At 41.3% G+C, this 17,643-nt stretch overlaps 1 protein-coding gene across 2 annotated transcripts in view; it reads right to left on the bottom strand.

Moving 5' to 3' along the window:
- Nucleotides 1–1,084: 1,084 nt before the first annotated feature.
- Nucleotides 1,085–17,643, bottom strand: part of dph6 (diphthamine biosynthesis 6) — a 208,677-nt gene continuing 192,118 nt past the window's right edge. For both annotated transcript variants that reach the window (XM_078406398.1, XM_078406399.1), the window contains one exon: nt 1,085–7,988. In XM_078406398.1, coding sequence (XP_078262524.1) covers nt 7,870–7,988 — 119 coding nt within the window. In that variant the 3' untranslated portion in view covers nt 1,085–7,869. The remainder of the gene's footprint in view (nt 7,989–17,643) is intronic.

Here is a 17,643-nt window from a genome sequence, read left to right as displayed (position 1 = left end):
TGATAGATTCTTGATTGGTAGGGGTGTCAAAGGTTATGGTGTCAAAGCCATGATCGAATGGTGGGGCAGATTTGATGGGCCGAATGGCCTAATTCTGCTCCTGTCTTATGAACTATTTCCTACCTCTCCTACTGCTCATCCATGTTCTCTCCGTTTCCCCCCTGCCCCAACCTCTCATTCAGGTCCATTCTTTCCTTTCCTTTCCTTTCCTATCAGATTCCAGAATCTGCAGCCTTTTATTCTGCATTCATCATCTCCCAGTCTCTGTCGCTATCTCCATCCTTCCTTCCCCCACCTGACTGTTATGTGCTAATCAACCTCTCCTCGCCTGTATCTACATATCACTTGGAGAAAAAAGGAACTGCAGATGCTGGAAAAAAAGACAGAAAGTGCAGGATGAAGGGTCCTGACCTGAAAAGTCACCTATCCATGCTCTCTGGGAATGCTGCCTGACCAACTGAGTTACTCTAGGATTTGTGTATTTTTTTCTACATTTCGCTTGCTAGTTCAAGGCCCCCCCCCCCACCAACCTCTTTATACAAGCTATTTCCACTCTAATCTTTCATTCTAGGTGAAGGGCCTTGGCCTGAAACGTTGTCTGTCCATTTCCCTCCACAGAGGCTGCCTGACCTGCTGAGTTCTTCGAGGTGCTCTCTTTTTTTTTGCATGTTGTTATTCCAGTTCCCTACACTGGGTGGCAGCAACATCCATTGAATGAAAAAGCCTCTGATCACGGATCATAAACCCTGTTTTGATTTTAGTGTCTTGGGAGATAAGATAACACATTATCTTTCTAAATATAGACATAGATGCTGTAGGTTGTTTCTTTCATATACAATTCTGAGGCTGAGATAAGCAACTGGTTAGGAGCAACTAAAAAAAAAATACTTTCTAACTGAACAAAAATTGAGATATTTATTTCCCAAAGCAAAAACTGTATTGTGCAAACAGTGGAATCTTTGTCGGGGAAAATAAACCAATTTGCTCTCGGCTCTTTAGGAGAGCAACTCCTCTCCCCTCAAACAGTTGAGACTCAAAATAAACTTGACAGAATATCAACTTTAATAATCATAATCGTTGCCAGGTGTATAAATGTCATGGTTGCCTTATTTATCAAATAACTTTAATTATTTATACCCAACCACAATAGCTTTTGTTCTAATTCTTGCACTTGTATATTATAAACTATTTCTGACAATGTTTCCTGCAGTTACAAAGAACTAAATTATCCAATTAAGTGAAATTAGTTACATTAGAGAATAAACTAGGAATTTATTAATAATATATTTCATTGCTTGAAAATGCAAATTTAGCAACTTTGACATAATCTGCATTGGAAACCTAAATTACATTTGTTTCACTGATCAGAGAAAACCTAGAAGAAAAATAATCCTCTGGCGACTTTGTTCCTGAGTGAAATAGTATTGAACTCTGGATTTATAAAATAAAATGCGGTCTGGAATTACATACAAAGAGAGATGAAAAATGCTGGAGTAACTCGGTGGGTCAGGCGGAGAACATGGATAGGCAATGTTTCGGGTCGGGACCCTTCTCAATTAAGTAACTTCTCAATTTGTTTCCAGTTTGTGTTTGATTTTTGCAAAACATAAGTTAATATAAAAACCTATGAACTAGAAACTTGATAAGGCTGTTAAGCACCACTTAGCTGCTCCACTAGTCAGTAAGATCTGCTCAGTAAGTGTCACATTCTTGTACTAACTCCAAAACCTTTTGCATTTTAATACCCAATTATGTAATCGATTAATTAAGAATCCCACAGATTCTGACCACAGGGTATAAAACTTCTGTTGTGGTGAAAATTTGGTCTCTTTGCTAGACTGTGCAGTCTCTAGGGTCCTCATTCATTCCAACTTTGAACAAGAATTTCAGTTTTACATCCAGGAGTCAAAAGATTTTCAGAGATTCAGAACCTGCATTGAATTAATAACAGGCACACAAATCTGAATGCAAATGTAAAGCTTAAAGCTATTAAGACTTTACTAACATCTCAATATATTTGTCATTGTTAAACTCTAACAGGAAGATTTCCCCAAATTAATTAAAGTCCTGTCCTCAACTCAGTCCCATCCATCAACAGTTACCCACATCAAAGCCCTGCTTTCAACTCAAAAACCATATTTGGCACATTTGAGGAATTGTGTTGTTTGAATTGCACTGACGTATTCCCCAGTTACTCTGTTGATTTAACTCACCATTTGCAAGGGAGCAATCCACGCTGTGTTAGGTGTGGCTTTTGGAATATTGGATTTCACTCAGTGGATGGGCGGGACACAAGTGAGACATTTGCTTTTCTGTCTCGAGCGTGTTGGTTCAGATCCTACTCAAAACATGAGCACAACATCTAGGCTGGTGCTGCAGGGCAGGACTGAGGGAGCTTTGGAAAGTACTGTGTTAGAGATGAGATATGAACTTGGCACCTTGTTAGGTGAATGTACAACAGCCCATGGCACTATTCAGTGCCGATCAGGAGAGCTTTCCTGGCCAGTGTGTATACTTCTGCAATATCTAAAACTGATGATCTGATCTTTATATCATTGCTGTTTGTGGAAACCTAATGTGTGGAAAACGACAGCCACTTTTTCTACGTTATGACATAGCTTGCACTTGAATAATAATTTATTGAGTACATTGGGATGACCCAGGTTTGTGATCGATGCGATACCAATGCAGTTGTGCATTTAAATGCTATAGAAATGTAGCTGTGCATCTAAATGCTGTACAAATGCAGTTGTGCATCTAAATGCTGTACAAATGCAGTTGTGCATGAGGCTAAAATCAAATTATTTTTTTCAAGTCCAATTAACAGGGATCAAAAAAGATTTTTGCTTTGTTTCCAGTTTGGTTTGAAAGGACACAAAGTGCTGGAGTAACTCACCAGGTCCAACAGCATCTCTGGAGAACATGGATAGGTGGTGATTCGGGTCAGGACCTCTTCTTCAGACCCCAATCAGACGATTTCTATGATATTTGTGATTTTTTTTTGCAAAATGTAATATAAAAAGCTCTGGAACCATCAGGCATCATCAGGCAATTAGGCACTATTTATCGATTTCACCAGTCATTAAGATCAAGGTTGATCTTTTACCTCAGTGTTAACTTCTTATCCAACATTCTTATCTCACTCCAACAGCATTTGCATCTAAAAACTCAATATTATTTTCATTCACATCGCTGCTTTCATAACCTTCTCCAAACATACTGGGGTATTTTAAAAAAAACCCCAACAAATAGAGAAGTCATGACATAATGGTTACAAATTGGGCTTTTTTCATCACATAGATAATATACATCTTTATGTTTATAATCCTTTGGGAAACTTTCTCCCAACCTTCCTTAATGTCAATTAACTGTATCACAGCCGATCTCTACGCAGAGTTTGTAAATGTAGACTCTGTTCTTATACGTATGTCAGGATACAGTCAAATAATGCCCACAGTCAACAGAAAGGCAGAACTTGTTGTGTTCTTGTTCAGTCTGCACATTTGCATTTTCCATATCGTACATCATTAGTTTAGTTATGAGATACAGCGTGGAAACAATCCCTTCGGCCCACCGAGTCCACGCCAACCATCGATCATCCGCTCACACTAGTTCTATGCTAACCCCGTTTCCCGCACAATTTACAGAGGGCCAATTAACCTACAAATCCACATGTCTTTGAGATGTCGGAGGAAACCGAAGCAGCCATAGGAAACTCTCGCGGTCACAGGCAGAAGGTACAAACTCCAATACAGACAGCACCTGAGGTCTGGATCAAACCTGGTCTCTGCTGCTGTGAGGCAGCAGGTCTACCAGTTGCGCCACTGTGCCACCTAAAATCTGCATGGCTTTCATAACTTTAGACTTCAGAGATAAGCACGGAAACAGGCCCTTCAGCCCTCCAAGTCCACGCCGACTAGCAATCACCCCGTACACTAGCACTATCCTACACACTAGGGACAATTTACAATTTTACCAAAGCCAATTAACCTACAAATATGGATGTCTTTGGGGTGTGGGAGGAAATCGGTGTACCCAGAGGAAACCCTCGCGGTCACAGGCAGAAGGTACAAACTCCATACAGACTGCACCTGAGGTCTGGATCAAACCTGAGTCTCTGCCGCTGTGAGGCAGCAGCTCTATCAGCTGCACCACTGTGCCACCCAATCTCTGCCTGGCTTCCATGGGTGCAATTCAACCAAAAGAACCTTAAATAAGTAACACAAACTAGTATATCCCTATGATAAAGAGAAAACACTAATTAAAATACAGACTTAAATAAAATCATTCTACTCAGTTTACATATATATTCACACATCCAGACAATATCAAGCCTTCCCTAGTCTGCTATATATGCTCGGAAATTCATAATAAGAGTATGATATTGGACAAGATCCAATAGTTTGTAGTCAATTTACGCTGCAAGCTGCTGCTTTTACCCTTACTGCTCTTGATGACCATTACATATTTCCAGTTAAAAGCCACTTAAAACCCATTATTATTTATTTCCAGTCAAAAGTAACTGGGGATCTTTAGAGTTTGGATATCCACAGGGAACATTCAGCACAATGATTTAATTTTCTATCATTAAAGGAATACATTTTTTACTTGGAATAAAATGAAGAACATTTTCAGCAGGGTCATTTCAAAGGCAAATTTTAAGGAAGAAACACAGGTTGATGCCCTTGAATGGGAACGGCCACCTCAGCTCACTGCTCTCTCATCCCACAGTCCACTGCTATTGTCCTCCACACTTCACTATAGTCCAATGGTGCATCATACTTTCACAGCACAGGGAAAACCTCTGATTTCTTATTGACGTGTCAGGGCGCAGTGATAAAGTTGTTGCCTTACAGCGCATGCAGCACCAGAGAAGCGGGTTCTATCCTGACTCGTTCTAGGATAGGACTAGGGGCAATTTACAGAAGCCAATTAATCTACAAACCTGCACATCTTTGCAATGTGAGAGGAAACCAGTGCACCCAGAGGAAACCCATAGGGAGAACGTACAAACGCAATTGCTTCCCCTTTCCGAAGATGCTGCTTGACTGGTTGAGTTCTTGCAACATTTCGGTTTGTACCTCAGATACCATTTTCTGCAGTTTTATTTGATTTCAATTAATAAACCTACATTGCTAAATATATACTGCAATCATGGCAAGCATGGACATGAATAAAAAGGGTGAAGAGGAGAACAGATTGCCTGTAATTGGTAGAATATACCATAGAAAAACATTCACCACACAGATTGATCTGTAAGTCCCACAGTACCTAAGGAAACGTTTTTTAAAAACTGTGTACTTGTGGAAAAAAAAGCCTTAAAAGAATGCACACCCATTGTATAAGCAAAGTTAAAAAGCTCTGGCTATGTGGCAACACTGAAGGGCAGCATAATCCATCAATACCTGGTGATTTTTTTAACCATTTCAAAAGCCATTAAGAATCGTTCAGAATCACTTATGGATTAATTTAGGTAGAAGCAGCAAATTTCTTTCTCCAGAACATATCAATGAACCAGACAGGTTTTTGACAAGTTAGCAGCTTTCATGTGCATATATTCTGTTGTTAGCTTACGAAATGACTAGTTATTGCCTTCAATTGAACATAGCTCTGTGTTGTAATGTCATAACTTCTGCAATTTCGAACATTGTTAATGATGACAGTGAATGTCAGCTGTTTTCTTATTGTTTTAAAGAACAATCTTATAGGTATTTCACACTCAAAAGAAGAACATCAATAATTCACCTTTATCAGAGATGCCTTCAGTTACCTCAGTATCAGGTTGCCCAACCTGTGCAGTAACTTGTGCAAATTTATTGCACCACGTACAAAGCTTGTGGAAATGAATCTCTTCCCAAACAGGCTCTAAAGCATACTTTATAACACTTTCAAGTCCCAGATCAAAATGACTCACCAGGGAGAAGGAGCTTTAATCGGGAAGTACTTTGCTATTTTATACAAATACTGAATTGAGGGAAAGAACAAAGGTAATTATTTGCAACAAGTCTCTATTCATGTGGCGCTGAGCTCAGTGTTTCAGGAATTAATCTCAGATGACACAGTAAATTCATCCAGTAGCTATAAGATGGCCGCACTTCAGGGCTGATCCTGGGCGGGATGATTGCTGCCATGGCTTAACGAACACAGAAAGTGAGCCTGCATCAGAAGAAGGTTCCCGACCCAAAATGTCACCCGTCCATGTTCTCCTGAGATGTTGCCTGATCTGTTGAGTTACTCCAGCAGTTGGTGTCTTTTTTTCTCTATTTCCTACTGCTATCTGGCAACCACAGTAGGAAGATGTTCAACATTGACAACACTGGCCTCAGAGTTGGCACATTCTGTCAAAGCTTACCGAAGAGAATGGCCATTGTGACATGGTGTGCAATGCAGCAGAAAATTCAAGTTTACTGTTATATTTATTGGCAGCAGAGAGCAAAGGTGTTGCATATTCCAGCATCTGCTATTGAATTTAGTCCATAACCTCAGTCAAGTGAAAATCAAATAAGTTTTTAGAATCTGTGCATAAACTATTATAATACATGCATTCTTTTATTAAAGTTATCATGGACAAAATCAGAAAGTCATTTTTACAATCCGATTAGTTTAGTTTAGTTTATTGTCACGTGTACTGAGGTACAGTGAAAAGCCTTTGTTTCGTGCTAACCAGTCAGCGGAAAGACAATCCATGATGAGGGGAATAACATGAATAGCATTTAGTGCAAGATAAAGGCAGTAAAGTCCGATCAAAGTTAATTCGAGGGTCTCCAATGAGGTAGATAGTAGTTCAGGACTGCTCTCTAGTTGTGGTAGGATGGTTCAGTTGCCTGATAGCAGCTGGGAAGAAACTGTCCCTGAATCTGGAGGTGTGTGTTTTCACTCTTCTATACCTTTTACCCAATGGGAGAGGGGAGAAGAGGGAGTGGCCAGGGTGCGACTCGTCCTTGATCATGCTGCTGGCATTGCCGAGGCAGTGTGAGGCATAAATGGAGTAAAAGGAAGGGAGGCTGGTTTGTGTGATGGTGTGGGCTGCATCTACAATTCTCTGCAATTTCTTGCGTTCCTGGATGGAGCTGTTCCCAAACCAAGCTGTGATAAATTGCTTTCCACGGTGCATTTGTAGAAGTTAGTGAGAGTTGTTGGGGACAAGCCGAACTTCCTAAGCCTTCCAAGGAAGTAGAGACTTTGGTCTGTTTTCCTGGCCGTTGCCTCAATACGGGTGGTCTAGGAGAAGTTCTTGGTGATATTTACTCAATGGAATTTGAGGTTTTCACCCAACTCTACTTTGGCGCCGTCAATGCAAACTGGGGCATGTGTAACGCTTCACTTCCTGAAGTCGATCATAAGGGGCAAGTGAGCAAGGTTGTTGAGAGTTGCAGTTGGGAATCAAGACTTAATTTCTGAACCACGCCACTGCCCTGTTCGTAATTCAGCATCTGTTAATTGTTAGTACAACAATGTTTCTCTGAACAATGGATAGAACATTAAAACGACTTTCTGATTTTGTCCATCGCAACTTTAATACAAGAAAGCGGGTGCCATAATAGTTTATGCACTGATTCTAAAAACTGATTTGATTTTCACTTGACCGAGTTTATAGACTAAATTCAATAGCAGAGGCTGGAATATGCAACACCTTTTCTCTGTGTGCTTTTATCAGCTGCCAATAAATATAATAGTAAACTTGGCCGCCAACAAGAAATCCTTTGCGATTATTTAGACAGCGGTGTTATTCGCAATTCTTTCTTTGGTATCTTCGAACTGCTACTATAAACACAGGTGGAGATTTGCTTTTTGTTTCCTTTTATGAAAAGGGAGGAAATGGATTTACAGTAGCTACTAAACCATCATTCTCCAGCCTGTCAGTCTTCCTCAGTTGGTCAGCCAACAAGCGGCATGCAGTATTTCCAGGTCGGGCAAGTCTGCTGCAGGCACCAAAATAAGCAGCGGATTCTTTGAGCCGAGTAAGTCTTCTAGAGATCTTGCCAAATCTAAAAATAACAAAGTTAAAAGCATACCCTTTAATAACTAATTACACTCCTTCATGAATTGATGCAAATAATAACCATTTAAAATATTATATAAATAGAGAACATATACAGTTAAATAAAATAAAAAAATGCTCCCTGAAAACACTGATTTCATTAACTTTCAACAGGGTGAGAAAGAACTCAATCGAAGAAGAAAGCTCTTTGTCTCAGCTGCTGCCACAAAAGAAAATATATTCAGTCTGCGAAGCCACGTTGTACTTAGTTAGCAGCATATGGCAAGCTGGGTTTCACAAACCTCACATCAAACATCTGAAGTACCCAAGGACTATCCCTCGGAGTATAAATTCCATACATGGCTTGTGCTGTGAAGAGGGGTCCCAGTGGGATTGGATTCCTGGTATTAGGGTAAGAAGTGATGTCCCAAAAGATGTGCCCTATGGTCAGTGGAGCACTTAACCCATTGACCAGGCCCGAAATGATTATTCAGAACTTATTGATGTCTCTTGTTCCCCAGCAGATTGTGGAATATTCACATCTCCTTACTGTCAAAGCATATGGCCACTAATTAGACGCATTAGAAAGACAATAGCTTTGGCTTCATTGATGCCAAACTAAAGACCTATGGTGAATGACCCAAGACTGATTGTTTTTAATGCATGGTTTGCCTTCTAGCGAGTGATCATTAATTAGTTGCTACTTTTCTTTCCTGTAAACTTCGATTAAAAGCACGTAGCCACGGTTCCTTGCCTGAAAATTTGTTTAAAATATCAACAATAAACATAGAAAAATAATGTAAAATTATAGCATATAACTGCATAATTCTTTAAACAGTGAAATCTAACAGCAGAAAAATGACAAGATTGCACTATTTGTAATGCAACGATTATTCTGTACACAAAGCTATGAGAATGCAGCTTTAATATTAATTGTTTTGTGCTTCTGGCACAAATGGATCATTTATAATGTATGAATCATACAAACATTGTTAGGGCATAATTGTTTACTATAGATATTTAAAAGCTGCATATATTCAAGGTTCTTATCTGAACAGAAATGTTGACCTTAAGCAAACTTTCATTGTAATAATAAAGACATTTAACAGTGTCCTTGCTGGCTGCCTTGAAGCATGATTAACGTTCAATAGCACAAAACTAATAGTATCAAGTACCTTGGCTACAATACCAAACAATCCCAAAATGGGCTTGCTTCTGGGGTTCCAGGAAGGAGGGGATTTTAAAGGTATAAACTGATGTGTTCGTAGTGTACTCAATTTGCTCATGGCATTACTAGTGTGCATGGTTCAAATGTGAACTAGTTTTGTGCAAGGTTTGTGCAGAAGAAATGCAGTTCTCAGGAAAGAAGTCCTTGCCAAGAGTAAATGAGAATGATCCTTACTTTCAAATAATGTCCTTGTGAGCAAAAAGGAACTAAGAAGGCCCAAGATAAGGGATGTGAAGTTTGGAATGTCAACATTTTCTGTTCCGTATGCCCAGAACGTTTACTGAAATTCTGATGTTGCAAAAAATGTTAAACTGGAATTTAAATACTTAGCCTTTCACGGTCATAAAGTGAAATATTGTCTGAATTATACTTCAGACTGTAGAGATGCAGCATGGTAACATGCCCTTCGGCCCACCGTCCATGCCAACCAGCGATCACCTGTACAGCAGCACTATCCTACACTCTAGGGCCAATTTACTATTTACAGAAGCCAATTAAGCTACAAACCTGTATGTCTTTGGAGTATGGGAGAAAACCAGAGCACCTGGAGAAAACCCATGCGGTCACAGGGAGAACGTACAAACTCCGTGCAGACAGCACCCATAGTCAGGAATGAAGCTGAGAGGATCGACTCTCTAAGGCAGCAGCAGCTCTACCTCTGAGCCACCGTGCCACCCCTAATTGCGTGGTGTCACAATAACTTTACATACATGCTGAATGCATTTAGTCCTGGACTCCTGGCTAAGATAGTGCTCTCTCTTTACATTTTTACTGGGAAGATAGAGGTCAAGTTGATCTAAACACCAAGAACAAAGGAAGACTTCAGCTGAATAGTGGTATCTGAAATAATTGGATAAATCAGTTGGTAATGCTGCAAAAAAAAGCAGCTCCTTTTTCACATTTGGTGACATGTTCTCTTATTTGTCATTGCACAGCTGGTATCAATGTATGTTCAGTAAGAAGATACTGCGTGGAAGCCTTCATTTTACTCATCATGTTACTTCTGGCCAGGGGGCACATTTGGAATTTTGCCTTCTACTGTGGATTTGCAAGCTAATTAATTAACTAAAACTAGCAGATTAATACAAATCTTTTGGGGCTTGAATGCTTAAATTATTAAGCTTTCAATTATGCACTTGTCTCCACGGGGTATTTAAAAATTATATTATAAATGTAATTAAGTTTTGCTTCTTGGCGGCAATGATTTATGCGGGTTATTTTTAAAAGGTCACTTTTTGTTTTTATTCCATAATGGCCTATAATATATTATTGGTTATGCCAGTGTTCCATTGCTACAATGAAGGGGCCACCCATTTCACTGACATCATATCCAGGTGGGTGTGTAATGAAACCCTGCGGTTGCGGTGGTTAGAATGTAGAAAATTTGTTAGATCAGGAAAGAGAAAATAAATAGCACAAACTTAATGCAGATGAGGGGTGGCACTGGGGATGGCACGGTGGCGCAGCAGTAGAGTTGCTGCCTTACAGCGCCAGAGACCCGGGTTTGATCCTGACCACGGGTGCTGTCTGTACAGAGTATGTACTTTCTCCCCGTGACCCCGTGGGTTTTCTCCGGGTGCTGCGGTTTCCTCTCACACTCCAAAGATGCACAGGTTTACTCAGCCGCATCCTTATATAGGATTAGAGCCACCATGGAAATGAAGACTGGTGTTCTTTCCTAACAGCCTTGATATAAAACTAATTTCATTGTGCATTAGAAAATCGCCAGTGCCGCCCAGCTTATTGCTTGAGCTCCTGGATCAACAACTAATCTCCAGACTCAGCAAATACAGATGTTAAAATGCTGCAAATGACTTCATTTGGTCAAGGTGGGGGAAGAAAAATGATCAGTACATGTCTGAACTTCATACTTAGGCAACTATAGTTTATAGTTTTAATATGATTTAGCCTGACTGAATGACTGATTTCTGGAAATAATGTGGACAATTGAAAACTGAAATACTACTTACGTCATGTTTAGTGGCCTGACACAATAGTGCATTAGGCCAATGCAGAATGTATGGATCGACTGCTTCATTGAAAAGAGATAGATTTCCTGTAAATATTAGGGTGGCACTATTGCTGCCTTACAGCGCCAGAGACCCCTGGTTCGATCCTGACGATGGGTACTGTCCGTACGAAATTTGTACGTTGTCCAGCGATCCCCGTTATACTACACTACAAACTAGGGACAATTTGCAATTTTTGCAAAGCCAATTAACCTACAAACCTGTACATCTTTGGAATGTGGAAGGAAACTGGAGCACCCAGAGAAATCCCATATGGACACGGGGGAAACGTACAAACTCTGTACAGACATCACCTGCAGTCAGGATTGAACCCAGGTCTCTGGCACTGTAAGGCAGTAGCTCTACCACTGCTCCACCATGCCGTCCCATCCTTTTCCATCCCATTCCATCATGCACATACATCCTCGTGGGAATATCATCTGGAGAAATAAATCCGTTTTGGTGTAGATGGATTCTACTTATTATCAATCTGATACCGAAAAATCTTTTCCAGCAATTTGCCTTTTGTGGTCTTCTACTCTGGATCAGCAGCCAGCTTTCTATTCTGTCATTGTGTATCCCATGCAAAACTCTGCTGGTGTCAATCTAGCCCACAACAAACAGGCATAGAGTCACTGAGAGATACGGCACAGAAGCAGGCCTTTGGCTCACTGATTCAGCACAGTCTCTCAACCACCCATTTATACTAATCCTACTTTACTCCTCAAATTCTCATCAACTCCCCCAAATTCAACCACTGATCCACACACACTAGGATTAATTAACCTACCACCCGTCTTTGGGAGAACGTGCAAACTCCACCCAGACAGCACCTATGGACAGGATTGAACCTGGGACTCTGGTGCTCTATGTTGATGCCTTCAAATATATACTTCATATATTCCCATCTCTCCTTATCAATATACATATATATATATATATATCAATATATCAGCACCACTGGTGCTGTATGTATGGTGATCGTATTATTCCTCTGTGATATCCCACATCCCAAAGTCACACAGATTGTTTGGTTAATCAGCCACTGTAAATTGCCTCTGGTGTATAGCTGAGTGGTAGAATCTGGGGGGAGTGGATGGGAATGTGGTGAGAAAGCAGATTAGGATGGGTGTGGTGTAATAGAAGGGTTGATGGTCGGCATGGACTCAGTTGACTGAAGGGCTTCTTTCTGGGCTGTCCGTTTCCGTGGGACTATCCTTACTGAACTATAGACAATAGACAATAGACCATAGGTGCAGGAGTAGGCCATTCGGCCCTTTGAGCCAGCACTGCCATTCACCGTGATCATGGCTGATCATCCACACTCAGTACCCCGTTCCTGCCTTCTCCCCATATCCCCTGACTCCGCTATCTTTAAGAGCTCTATCTAACTCTCTCTTGAAAGCATCCAGAGAATTGGCCTCCACATCCTTCTGAGGCAGAGAGTTCCACAGCTTCACAACTCTCTGAGTGAAAAAGTTTTTCCTCATCTCCGTTCTAAATGGCCTACCCCTTATTCTTAAACTGTGGCCCCTGGTTCGGGACCCCCCAACATCGGGAACATGTTACCTGCCTCTAGCGTGTCCAATCCCTTAAAAATCTTATGTTTCAATAAGATCCCCTCTCATCCTTCTAAATTCCAGAGTATACTTCTACAAAATTCCTTTAAACAGCCTCTTTAACAACCAACTCTTGGTCACTTTTCCAAACATTTCATTATTGGGACCGATGTCCATTTTTGTTCGATTACAAAAAATGGCACAAAGCGCTGAAGTAACTCAGCGGGTCAGGCAGCATCTCTGAAGAACGTGGACAGGTGACGTTTTGGTTCAGGACCCTTACAACTCTGAGAGGCAGCATGGAAGACTTTGCTATGTTAAAGGCACTGCTTATATGAAAGTAGGATATCAATCATGAGATTTTAACATTAGACAAACATGACATGATATTTTCAGCTACAACTAATCCACTTGCAATGCGGAGTAAGCTCCTGGCTGCCTCAGCTATTGTAAAGGGATCGCAACAAGCAGCTTTACTGGATTTCTCCCTTCTCTTTTCCAAGTCTTTCCCTCTTTTATTCTTTCTTATCATCTTAATTTCTCTGCTGTACAAGTGGGCGTGAGACTTTGGAGATTCTTTCCTTCCAAAAGATTTCAAAGCCAATAGAGGTTGTATTTTGGGTAATTGTCACATTTGGAATTGCCAATTTTTATCTTAAAGACAGGTAACACCTGTGATCAACTTTACAGCTGGTTTCTTGCATGAAGAGTGGTTTTCTTTCCACAAAGGAGAAATTGAATAATCCTTTGGTCATGCTTTTTGAGGTGATTTAAACATAGATGAAAGATAAATTTAAATCACAATGCAGTTTCTGATTCAGTAATATCTATAATAGTCATTACAGATTTCTACTCTCGTCATTATCAAAAAATACATTAAAACTCTGGTTTGTGTAAGAAAAAGACAACCATTGTTTGGGCTACAGAGATTAACTGTAGGTAAAATTCAAAAGTCAGAGTTGTTTATTTATGGAAATATATTGTCCACTAAAGACAGTGAAACAGTTGGCACGGTGGTGCAGTGGTAGAGTTGCTGCCTTACAGCGCCAGAAACACGGGTCTGATCCTAACAAAGGGGGCTGTCTGTACAGAGTTTGTACATTCTCCCTATGACTGCGTGGAATTTTTCCGAATTCCACAGATTCACCACCCTCTGACTAGAGAAATTTCACCTCATCTCCTTCCTCAAAGAAAGCCCTTTAATTCTAAGGCTATGACCTCTAGTCTTAGAATCTCCCACTAGTGGGAACATCCTCTCCACATCCACTCTATCCAAACCTTTCACTATTCTGTACATTCCAATGAGGTCCCCCCTCATTCTTCCAAACTCCAACGAGTATAAGCCCAGTGCCGTCAAACGCTCATCATATGTTAACCTACTCATTCCTGGGATCATTCTTGTAAACCTCCTCTGGACCCTCTCCAGAGCCAGCACATCCTTCCTCAGATATGGTGCCCAAATTTGCTCACAATATTCCAAATGTGGCCTGATCAGCACCTTAGAGCTTCAGCATTACCTCACTTTCTTTGTATATAAACCCTCTCTAAATAAATGATAGCACCGTATTTGCTTTCCGAGGAAGCAAGGGGAAGGGATACAGGTGGAGGGGGAGAGGGGGGCCAGATTGTGAGAAAATGGTTGCACATCCAGCTGGAGCACAGGGATGGGAGAGGGGAAGAGGGGGGTTATTGGTTGATTACCAACATTTGAAGAATTCTAGAGCAGGTAGTCTCTGCCACATCTTCCACTGGAAGAGTGGGAAAGAAGGCAGAGGAGGTCTATGAGGATGTAGCCAAGACTTGAGGGCCTGAGCTAGAGGGAGAGGCTGGGCAGGCTAGGACTTTATTCCTTGGAGCGCAGAAGGATGAGGGGTGATCTTATAGAGGTGACCAAGATCATGAGATGATAGATTGGGAAAATGCACTATGTCGTTTACCCAGAGTAGACTCAGAGCACATAGGTTTAAGGTGAGAGGAGAAAGATTTAATAGGAATCTAAGGGGCAATGTTTTCACACAGGGTGGTGGGAATATGGAACCAGCTGTCAGAGGAGGCAGCTGAAGCAGGTACTATAGCAATATTTAAAAGACATCTGAACAGGTTCATAGCTAGGAAATGTTACGAGGGGTACGGGCCTCAATGCAGGCAGGTGGGACTATTGTAGATGAGACATCTTGGTTGGCATGGGCAAGTTGGGCTGAAAGGCCTGTTTCTGTGTCAAATGACTTGATGCCCCTTAGCTGATATTACCTGAGGAGCCAAACATTGTATGAAACTTAAGCCGTTTAAGGTTTCAATATTTGCACATTCTTTTGCGTAACCTTTCAACGTGTGAACGGTTAATGTTGGGAGATGCCAGGAGCTCGGTGAAGAACTGCTTGGACACCTCCGGAAGATCGTGCCTATTTACTGCAAAGACTGAACTTCACCAGATTATTTTTCACCGGTATGGTGGCGCGGTGGTAGCGCTGCTGCCTTACAGCGCCAGAGACGTGGGTTCGATCCTGATCTGTTTGGAGTTTGTATGTTCTCCCCGTGACCTGCGTGATCTGTGTACTCCCACATTCCAAAGGCATACAGGATTGTAGGCTAATTGCCTTGGTAAATTGTCCCTTGTGTGTGTAGGATAGTGCTGGTGTGTGGGGATCGCTGGTTGGCGTGGTTTTGGTGGGCCAAAGGGCCTGATTCCGCACTGCATCTCGAAACTAAACTAAACATTGTGTAGTTTTACATTGCTTCCAATCGATACTCTGATTCAAGAAGTACATTGCACACGTACTCCAGTTTACTGCCCAGACACCGTGATGGCAGATTGGCCTATTCAGAGGATCATACATATTTTAACAAACTGTAGTTAACAGACTTTTTTGGAAAAGTACAATTGAAATGTTTTCAGAGCAATTATTTTTGACCTGGAACATCAAAGACAAACAAGTACATTAAACATGAAACCACATAAATTAAGAGCACTGCAAATCTGATGTTGTTGAACACTTCAGATTTCAAGTGTGAAGTGTGAACACCACATGCCATTCTTTAATTGGAAGAAAGACAGTTACAGTGTTCCCTCCTTTCACACTTTGATCACATGTGGTAAACAATACCTCAATATCACCGATCTAATTTCATCCATGCTGTAGTTAATGATTCCTCAGTTGGACATTCAACTGCACCAGAAAAATGGGAGGGAGCCCACATTTGGCCTGACGGAAACCAAAGTGGAAATTAATGCTCAATACCTCGATTGTAGTGTAACAAATCTGGGCTCACGCTAATCCAAGCCACGCCGCAGTAAGCCACCAATCTACAGTTTAAAAATGGTGGCATTCGGTGGCTGCAAGTTGGTGCTGAATGTCATTCTTGAGCTCAGAAAATACAGTGGCAGGACCACACCCAGCAATGAAGGAAATGACAAAGAGTGGTGGTGGATACTGCCCGGTCTATCATAGGTACCGACTTCCCCAACGTCAAAGGGATCTGCAGGAGTTATTGCCTCAAAAAGGCATCATCAAGAACCCACATCACCTTGGCCACACTCTCATTTCAGTCCTGCCATTGTCACAAGGGGTGAATGTTGTGGTTGTTGAAGTTAAGTCATTCCAGCCCCACTGCTGGAAAGGACACAAAGTGCTGGAGTAACTCAGCGGGTCAGGCAGCATCTCTGGAGAACATAGAGTTTCTGGTCGGTACCCTTCTTCAGCAGCATCTCTGGAGAACATGGATATGTGACGTTTCAGAGCCTGGACCCTGAAAACCCCAGAGCCTAAAAATTGTAATGTCCGGGTTCAGGAACAGCTTCTACTCAACAACCATCAGGCTATTGAACACAACAAACTACAGATTTTAATGGGGCTCCTTATGATGAGGCTATAAGGTGCGCTGCCTCAAAAAGGCTGCCAACATCATCAGGGACCCAAACATCCTGGGCCACGCTTTCATTTCATTCCTGTTATCGAGAGGAAGGTACAGAAGCCTGAGAACTGTAACGTCCAGGTTCAGGAACAGCTTCTTCCCAACAATCATCAGGCTGCAAGAGAGAACTTTATCCTCAGCTCACCAAGAACCCTAGGGAGTAAGATGAAAGGATGTTGTCCAAGAACAATCTCCAAATAAACTCTGAACTACATAGACTTGGGTGCATTAGTTTTGTCTTTTTGCACTATTATGTTTATTTTAATGTGTAGATGTGTATGCATGTATGTGCGTGTATGTCTATATATATATATATATATAGACACAAAGTTATATTAAAAAAATAATATAGACATATATACACACTACTGTTTTTGTTTATTATATTGTTTATTGAGTACTGTGTTTAGATATTCTGTTGTGCTGTTGTAAGTAGGAATATAATTGTTCTGTTTGGGACATATGACAATAAGACACTTGAATTCTTGAGGTGCTGTGTTTTGGTTGGGAACAAAAGATTCCAGGACACTCATTTAAATCTCATGCCATTGGTGTAAATAGTTCCATCTGCCTTCTTGAACCACTGAGGTGCTCACGTGAAGATGCACCCACATGTAGTTGTGTAGGCAGTTCCAGAATTTAGTCCTAGTGACAATGAAGGACCAGGGAGTGTAGGAAAATAACTGCAGATGCTGGTACTAATCGAAGGTATTTATTCACAAAATGCTGGAGTAACGCAGCAGGTCAGGCAGCATCTCAGGAGAGAAGGAATGGGTGACGTTTTTTGTCAGGTACGTCGAACAATCCCTGTTCCGGACGTACACTGGCCCCATCCCCGAACTCTACCTCCGCTACATCGACGACTGCATTGGTGCTACCTCTTGTACCCATGCAGAACTCACTGACTTCATACACTTCACTTCCAATTTCCATCCTGCTCTTACATATACTTGG

This window comes from Rhinoraja longicauda, chromosome 10 (assembly GCF_053455715.1).
Source record: "Rhinoraja longicauda isolate Sanriku21f chromosome 10, sRhiLon1.1, whole genome shotgun sequence".
NCBI classification, from domain to species: Eukaryota; Metazoa; Chordata; class Chondrichthyes; order Rajiformes; family Arhynchobatidae; genus Rhinoraja; species Rhinoraja longicauda.
This window is presented reverse-complemented; position numbering and strand designations above follow the sequence as displayed.